Genomic DNA, 9,187 nt, shown 5'->3' with positions numbered 1-9,187 from the left:
TTTTTTGGCCAATAAGACCCTTCCACGGTCAAATATCATTATTAAAAAAAACAAACAAAATAATAATTATTGGGTAATCATTAATGGGGCATTATACCACCACGCCCATTTTATAAAAACGCCCTATAATACCCACATGCGGACTGAACCGCCACATGACGCAAAACGCCAAAGGATGGGGCATTAATCTTCCCCTCCCACATTTTATGTAATTCATTTTTTTCTGCTAAGCCAAATACCCATGGAGTTCAGCTTTTTTAGTGCTTACTTCTTCCAAAGATTCTGTTCAACATAAGGACGTGAATCATTTTTTTAGTTGTTATTTAAAATACATGACCATGTTTCATGTCCAACTTTTAATAGTTTATCTTTCTGATTACTATGTTACGATGAACAACCATCAATTAAGAGACTGATTTTCATGAATGAAGACTAGGATGAACACGGACAGACCTGTTGATTAATTGCCTATAGCCCTATACCTTTGTGTAGTTGTATTTGAAATTCATCACTCGTTGATGCGAATACTAACCAAAACTGATAGCGGTGGTGATTTTCTGATTTATGAAGCTGAAGTTCTTAAAAAGGGAGTTAAGTAGAGTCGGGAGGGAGTGGAGGACTAAATGAAGGTTGAAAGAGAGTTCAGGGTAATTTTGTCATTTTAACGTTCTACATACTAATTCCCTTTAATTAATTTACCAACCACGGAGTAGGATCAAATACAAATCACATTTCGCATACAAACTGTAAGAACCATTTAAAAAGTGTCACGTGGCATCCAACCAATTATAGAGAAATGATAAAATAATATCCTAAATAATATCAATTATATTGAATTCCCTACAAATATGCTAACAAGCAATTAATTCTTTATTTGGATCTTCCTTTTGTTTTCAATGTGTTGATTAAGAAAAGTGTTGATATCATTCAAATATGTGCTAAAATCAGTTATCTTGATTAATTTTCATGTGTTAATATAATTCAAAAGTGTTACTTTTATGTATGTATTATTTTGGTATGTGCTAATTTAACTTCTTTTAAGTGCTAGGATTTATTCTTTTCTTACGGTTTGTAGAATAAATATGGTTTGTACCGGAACCAACCAAATACTATAAACTTTTTCATTGGAATCAATTCTAAATCCGATAAATTCGAATTCCTTTAAAACATTTCAATTCCTTCATAAAAATTCTGCGAACCAACCCCCCCCCCCACAACTTTTTTTAAATGAAAACAAAATAAAGTAATCAAACTCGACCTGAATGAAAATGTCATTCCAAACAACTTATATCGTTTTCGTAACATAGCAAACTGAATTTTTCTTTTTTGTAATGTAACATAGCAAGTTTTTTTTCAGACTGGCAAAAGATGGAGAAAGTTGATACAGAGACAAATAGACCAAGCTGGAACCGTATATATTTCGTCTCGTCTACTCCAAACTAGATATTTTTCACTTTAATGAAACACTGTTTTGGTCAGAAATTCTGACTGAATCGTAAACCCAAAGTTCAGGTCTGGTTCACAGTGCGGTTTTGGACTGAACCAATACTTACAGTGCGGTTTTGGACTGATTCTGGTTTCTGATTTTGGTTCTGCATCATCCACTTTTAAAGTTGACTCGAGAATTTATCTTTCAAAACTAGTAGCAGTTGAATTTGCATCTTTTGGTATCCAAAAAGTAAGAACCCCCTTAGAAGCAGCAGCAAACATGACCCGACGAGGTGCCCATTTCAAGCATGACGCCACACCTATGTTGCTGTCCCAACTCCCCACCTGTCAACCAAATTTAAACTAATTTGAAAAAGTGTGTGTGCGCGTGCCTCATGCATCAACATAACAGAAATTCTATGTTAACAAAACCCACATCTAGAGGTGACAAATTTGACTCATTTAATTCTAAATGGGTGGTCGAATTGAGTTATGACATTTTTCTAACAAGTCAAATTGGTTAAGTTAAAGGATTTAACTAAAAGGAACAGTATAAAAGTGGGAATTTTAATGAATAAAAAAACTCCTAAATCATTTTATAAGTTTGTAAAAATATAGCTTTTGGGATCATGTTTGGCATGTATTTATTTATAAAACTCAAGATAGTAGATAAACATGTGATTGCAGGGCGGCCCAACAAATCCGACATGTTTGTACCTGCACTTTAAAAGTTTATAATGTACCCATTAGCCAATTTATAGGAATCCCGCGCATGTTAAGCCATGTAAAAGAACTGTGATAATGGTTAGAAAGGAGTACAAGTAGCAAGTTATATCCATTGTTATGGACTGATACCATTGCAAGGTATGGGACTTGTCCCCATAGTTATCGATAGCGAATAGCGACAAATAGCGACAACGTACCTATATGCTACGTAGCGATAGCGATGAAATAGCGCCCGCTATTTCGTGTTTAGCGATAAGGTAGTCAAAAATTTAAGAAATTAAATATAGCTATCTACATAACTTTTTTTATATATAACGTTAGTTTTATACTTTTTATGTATAAATTTATAAGTTTAAGGACCAAATGTAAGCTAGTGAAAATAGGGGGGGTTAAATGTTAAAATACACAAACTAATTTTACACTTTTATCTAAATTTTTACAAGTTTTAATTACTAAATGTAACCTAATGAAAGATAGAGGGGTTAAATGTTAAAATCTATAAACTTATTAAACCCTAGAAAGGCACAAAAACGCAGCAGCCGCTCTTCTCTTCTTCTTCATAGCTTCCAGCAAGTTTCCCCAGTGACAGAAATTGCAGGTTTCCGGCCGGAGCAACAAAAACAAAAACGCAGCCGCTCTTCTCTTCTTCTTCATAGTTTCCAGCAAGTTTCCGGCAGAAATTGCAGGTTTCCGGCAGAAATTGCAGGTTTCCGGCCGGAAGTCGTCGTCGGAATCCGCTATTTTCACGCTATTCAGCGCTATACAGCATATAGCGACCATGTCTCGCCTCGCCACGCTATTCGCGATAGCGGTCGCTATGGCCGCTATCGATAACTATGCTTGTCCCAAATCGGTTGTATGGGCAACTGATGTGGGGTTTATATACCAAATGGGCTCTCTCACCCACCAGACTAGTCTTTTGGGTTGAGTTCTCTCGTTTGGTATGTAACATCCATTTACTTATGAATAGGTCAACTTGGGTTATGTTATATCTTTACGGGTCAAATACGTTAATTAAAAAATTAGCTAAAAGAGAAACACGCCCTATGTATGCTTCTGATGCGTACAACCTTCTTTTGTATCTTACTCAAAAATATTGTTTTTGAAACAATATGGGTTTTGTAATCATATTTATCACATTAATTGTTTATGAAGTCTTAGGACAAAAAGTGTTTCAGGTCAACCCAAACCGACATACTAAAAATTAGCCGCTTTGAACTGTTAAATTATTATTGTGATAATATGACCCGATTGACGCTGAATAAACGATTTAAATGGTTGTAAACACTTGTGTGCACTTTCGACAAGACGACAACTGTGAGGCTCCTTTCCTTTGTAACTAATTCTTATAATATCACCCAAATTGGCCCTTTATTTTACAAATATGGTTAAAATCGCCCCTCTACATAGTTCATTCGGATTCAACTTATCATCTTGGCATTCCCAACAACCGACTAAGTTTGGAACAAAAGGCTGTTGTATACGATTTGTTTAACCGGAAACACTTTTTGTCCAAATTATTGCATTTCTATATACAGTTAGTGCCGCATGTGATTACAAACAAATTGTAATATTATATTGATAATCTAATTGTTTTAATCAAATAATTATAGGAGCTTTAATGCATCAAAAATAAACTTTTGGCGACTTTCAACCCAATTCCTTTTTAGCTATTTTTATTCTACCTGTTTAACTCGTTTCCTTCAACCAAATCGACCCATTCATAAGTAAATGGGTCAAAACTGCAACCTTTAGTTATGGACCATAATGTAATTGGTCCAAAAGTACACTCAAGGGCCCGCTTACATATCTAAACTGAGGACTGTATTATATGACAGAAGGTGGCCTTTCCGTTTTTGCTTCTATGTTATTTGAAAATTAAAACTGAGAGAAATCATGTTATACCTTGCTACCGGTGGAGATGCTCCAAGCATTCAACGTTCCATCTCCAGAGCCTGCAAATGCGATATAATTTTGAAATCAATTGTAGTTCACAAAAAAAAAAAAAAAAAAAAAAAAAAAAAAAAAAATCACAAATAGAGCTTTATAAATTATTCTTTTCTCCTTTAAACCGCCTTAAATTCATTGGTCAAAACAGGTCATGACCACAATACATAAAGAGTCGAACTAAAGAAGACTAATGCAAGATAACATACCTGAAACTACGTATTGGCCATCAGGCGTAAATGTTGCCTCAATTGTTGTGTTTGGAGAAGCATCCACACTGAATCCACATCTCTACATAATAAAAAATTAATTAAAAAATATATATATAAACTATCAACATACAAAAACAAAAAATGAATTGCTAACCTTCTCGCCATTATACGCATCTAGAACATATATGTTGTTACTTTTTGTAGTCAAAAGCATCGATTTGCCATCATTGCTGAATTTTATATCCCAGATCTCCGCCATATCTCCTCCCACAAGAAAGGTGTCAAATGGGCCCTACATAAATGATGATGAACATGTTCAGGTGTAAGAATGTGAAGTACATTTGTAGTTATATTTTATTTCTGTGACATTTTGTGCCCTCTCGGGAATGTTAGATGAGAACCTTATCATATGAGCGTGAATCAAATAACTTGATAGCACCCCCTTCCATTGATACAGCAAAGACAAGGCCTTGTTGGTCATACGCAACTGTAGGTCTACCTCTTAGATGTAAAATCCCCTGAAATGCGGCAAGCACAATCAATACGAGTATACGACAATACCATAAATCTACTACGGAAAAATTTGTGATTAATCGCTGGAAACGATTTGCCAAATATTCTTCAATTTACACACTAATATACATGTTTCGTCTTCGACCTCTATCTTCTACAATGCACATTCGTATAACTAGTGAACTTTGAGTAAGATATAGCAAAAAAAAACGACTATTCAATTTTAGAGTAGCTTTAAAATGGACATGCAAACGGATCAAACTGACATGACTTCACTTCACGATCAGTTTATTGAAAACTGTAGAGGTGGCAATTTTGACCTATTTATATGCAAATTAGTCTGTTTGGGTTATTTTTATCTCTAACGTGTCAACATTGTTAAGCCAAAAGATCTAAGCTTTAGCTCACACTGAACAGATCAATGGGGTCAAACAAGTCAAAGAAAATAAAAGTCATCCAATATGTATCCAAATGCATAAAAAAACCGTCTTAATCGCTTTACTAAATAAATTATTAAGACTCATATTGTATATAGTTTTGCAATCATTTTCAACACATTTAATATTAATAAACTTTAAAAAAAGTATAAAAGTGTTTTGAGGGTTGGGCCAATCAGACCTGGGCCTGTTGCCCTGTTTTGATTCATAAATCCAAAAAAAAACCTTTGGATAGCAGTATTTTTGTGTGTATTATCTGAGTGAGGTAATGGCCTATATTTATTTAAAATACAAGGCTAAGAAAAAGGTAACAAGCCGAAACTAAGAAACTGAATAAAGTCCAATACTGGTTAAGTAGATAAACTCAAATTACAATATCTAAAAATAAAACCTGGCACGCATTCACACGCAAATCCCATATCCTGACAGAGTGATCAAGAGAACCGGACATGAAGCTGTCATCAACTGGAGATGTACATAGGGACACAACCCTACACCCAAAGTATAAATATTATTTAGGAATTAGGAGGTTATGTTTGATATCAGTCCTTTATAGATCAATAAAAAGACTCAACAAATGACAAAAATGACAAAGCCCAAGATGTATCATGTATCACATCAACTATGTAAATTTCCAGACCAACATGTGCTTGTAAAATATCGAGTTGATAAAAAGCTAACCTATCTTTATGCCCCTTGAAGTAACGAAGGCAACGATTGTCATACATGGAGAGATAACGCAAAGCCTCTGAAAAGGAGATATGAAGAATAGTAATCATTTAATCCTTGCAAAAATGAAAGGTCCAAATAAGTAACTTAGTGATGGGATCCACTTACCTCCACCTGAATCTATATTGCGTGTTGAAGAGCATATGACAGAACTAGGGTGGTGGGTAAAACATATACGATCGGCACCATGTTTCTTATGGTGTGTAGTTTTCAGTAACCTGTGGTTGATGAATAAACGAATGAAAATTTGGCATATATATCACCTAGTCAGATTTTTACAAACAGCATTTTTTATAACTTCATATCACTTAATCACTTGGTATTTGAAGCATACTTTGAGAGTAAAGATGCTTACTCACCCGCAAAGATATAATTAAATTTTAGCTATATCAAGATCATATCCATAAATACTCTCCATAAAGGTGTTTCTGAATTAAGATATTCTCTACAAATGACACAAACTCTAATAGCAATATATACTGTTAAGGAGGTTCACATACAGATATGAAGATTAGGATGTGTTTATCGAGCAATAATTTTACGCCATAACCAGACAGGAATATAGTCGTACATAAACAAATAAACAAACGGGTTAAACTACTGGCTACCATCATCATTTACTAATTTAAAAACAGTTTGTCAAAATGATGATGAAAAATACGCACTTGCCATTTGCTATGTCATATAGTCGCACAGAATCATCCTCCCCCGTTGTTACCAAAAGATCCGCAGTACGATGAAAATCAAGTGCGTTTATCTTTCCAACCTGCAACAGTTATATATGTCATCACAAAAGCAATTTGCATAATTTAAAAAAAAAAAAAAAAAAAACTGCCTTTCAAATTAATATATAGCACAAATGTAAAATTGGCAACTTCCTTGTGCATCACGATAGACGCAAGGTAAAACAAACATGCCCATTTGCTAATATGTAACAACAAATGGCCATCTTCTGCTCCTTTTATACATCTTCCCATAAAAGTCATGCTTTCTTTCTTTCTCTCTTTGAATCCAAAGATCTAAACAAGTAGCCAGTCTACAAATTTTCAGTAAAGATTTTTCAATTGATTTTTCTCACATTCTACAAATTACATTTAACCAAACCATTTTGGCTAAAAACATATTATGCGTGTGCCGCCACTTGGCTTCTATGTTGTCAAAATCCCTTTGGGTGCACGCCTAGACCCTCAGGCAAGGCAAAGCGCAGATAAACGCCTTGCTGCCATCCTGACGCTTCGGCGACCTTGAAGCGAGATATAGGTAAGATTCCAGCGAGATAGATTCTGACCAAATCCTGAATATTCCGGCAAAATTCTGCGAATTCAGGGCAAACTAGTCTAAAACATCCAAAAACGGCTTAGACAAAAACCATCAAAAATGGTACACTTACACTAGGCGCTTTGCTTATCACGGGCCCTCACTTTTGATGCTCACCCTTTGCGCCTTGAGTGAGCCTTGCACCTTTGACAACTATGGTATACTTAACCGTAAAGCGGCATCCTTTACTATTTAAAACTACTACCTAACCTATGTGGTCTGCAAATTCCATATTTCTTATATATAATACAGTTTGTACCCAAAATCCGTCCAACTTGGTCATCAAACTCATATGATAATCCACTACTACAGTTGCCGGTGTTGGTGTTGGTGTTGGTGCATTACACCCATAAATTAATCCACTAATCACTCTTGGAAGTTAGTTATCATGCAATCTTTCATTTAACTTGAATGAGATTACCATATGAGACAAGTTTGCCATTGTCACATCACATCTCACCTTTGTGTTTTTTAAAGTCGGGAATAAGAAATAAAAAAGGTCAATTATAAAGTTGTCGTTCCTATGTGATTACAAATGCTCTGCTTCTTACTACAAATAAAAATTAATACATCAAAACAGAGGTAAGGTCAAAAGTAGGATACCGTAGTCTGGAATTCGGATTGTGCAACTGCAAAATCATACGAGTGTTGAACTTAAATACAGTCCACTCCTAAATTTCACAAAACCTTCAAACCTAGGTGATCGTCTATGCGATTTCAGTGAGTACAACAACTTTTTTTAACGGCAAACTAACCTACTCCTAAATATTCTCATACCTGCACCTTGCAGATTTGAACCCTCCACCTCTTGAAGGCAACTGACGACGACACAAAAACTATTTGCACCCAAAAATTGAAGCAAATTCATCGTCATTTTAACAGGTGCACAAAATGCGAGTGCAATATATATATCTATATTCTAAAGTAACATTAAACTTTCACTTCCGTGTGTGATTAATTTTGATTATCTTTACATGCAATTAGCCATATCGATGCATATGAATAAGAACAATGAAATTTGTGAGCACTCACGAAATCTGAAAACAGTGCGCCAATTGCCATATTGCGGATGATTCCATCGTTGAGTTCAGACACCGATGCATTCCTCATCATCGCAAGGTTAACGTGCGAATTCCAGAGAGATCTTCAATTTCAGGTGTTCCGGTGAATATTCTAGGGTTTTGCTACAGGGTTTAGAGAATGTAGTTTTTGTTTCGAGTTAAATGCATGGTTGGTCCCCGTTTGCGAAAACTGTAGACTTGTTCCTAATGGTTTACTAATTACAGAGTTGGTAGGGCTGTAAATGAACCGAACGTTCAGCGAACAGTTCGTGAACCGTTCGGCGGGAAGTTCGTTTATGTTCGTTCGTTTGATAAACGAACGAACATGAACAAGAAATTTCGTTCGATTAGTTAAATGAACGAACATGAACAGAGGTCTCCTTCGTTCGATTGTGTTCGTGAACGTTCGATAAGGTGTTCGTGAACATTTGTTGATTTGCGTTCGTTTATGTTCGTATGTTTGTGTTTTAATTGAAGATCTTTGTACTTTCTTATATTTTATTTGCACTTTTTATATTATTAGACTTTTATTTATTTTATTTCCCTAACAATTAAACTAGGAAACCCAGTTTCACCTTATTTATGCATCATTTCACTTTCATTTCTCATTATTTACATCCACGAAAACGATCGACCTCCGTTCCACAATAAGGGATTCAAGTTCGAGTGCTACTCTCTAGGCCATCTATCTTTATCCTTCGTCGAGTTCGCCAAATTTATTTGTGTTCGTTTGTGTTCGTGAACCGTTCGCGAACACGCTCATTTCCTTAATGAACGAACACGAACATAAAATCTCGTTCGGTAAGTGTTCATGAAC

At 35.2% G+C, this 9,187-nt stretch overlaps 1 protein-coding gene across 1 annotated transcript; it reads right to left on the bottom strand.

The window, feature by feature from the left end:
• Positions 1-1,253: 1,253 nt before the first annotated feature.
• On the bottom strand, positions 1,254-8,537 carry LOC110878334 (protein ANTHESIS POMOTING FACTOR 1). The gene is made up of 10 exons (XM_022126623.2): positions 8,342-8,537; positions 6,658-6,758; positions 6,101-6,210; positions 5,945-6,011; positions 5,655-5,754; positions 4,715-4,831; positions 4,468-4,605; positions 4,311-4,392; positions 4,060-4,109; positions 1,254-1,773 (listed from the first exon to the last, which is right to left on the bottom strand). Exons 1-10 carry the CDS (start codon positions 8,420-8,422, stop codon positions 1,627-1,629), a joined length of 993 nt encoding a protein of 330 aa, XP_021982315.1. The 5' UTR covers positions 8,423-8,537; the 3' UTR covers positions 1,254-1,626.
• Between the last annotated feature and the right edge of the window lie 650 nt (positions 8,538-9,187).

Source organism: Helianthus annuus, chromosome 9, assembly GCF_002127325.2.
Source record: "Helianthus annuus cultivar XRQ/B chromosome 9, HanXRQr2.0-SUNRISE, whole genome shotgun sequence".
In the NCBI taxonomy this organism is placed as follows: Eukaryota; Viridiplantae; Streptophyta; class Magnoliopsida; order Asterales; family Asteraceae; genus Helianthus; species Helianthus annuus.
This window is presented reverse-complemented; position numbering and strand designations above follow the sequence as displayed.

Bases quoted from the DNA above. Each gene is read 5' to 3' on its own strand.
- LOC110878334 (XM_022126623.2), bottom strand. From the start codon at position 8,422: ATGATGAGGAATGCATCGGTGTCTGAACTCAACGATGGAATCATCCGC. The intron at 4,393-4,467 runs GTTAGCAATTCA...TTTATTATGTAG, and splicing joins ATGCGTATAATGGCGAGAAG to AGATGTGGATTCAGTGTGGA. The intron at 1,774-4,059 runs GTATAACATGAT...TTTGGTTGACAG, and splicing joins GCATCTCCACCGGTAGCAAG to GTGGGGAGTTGGGACAGCAA.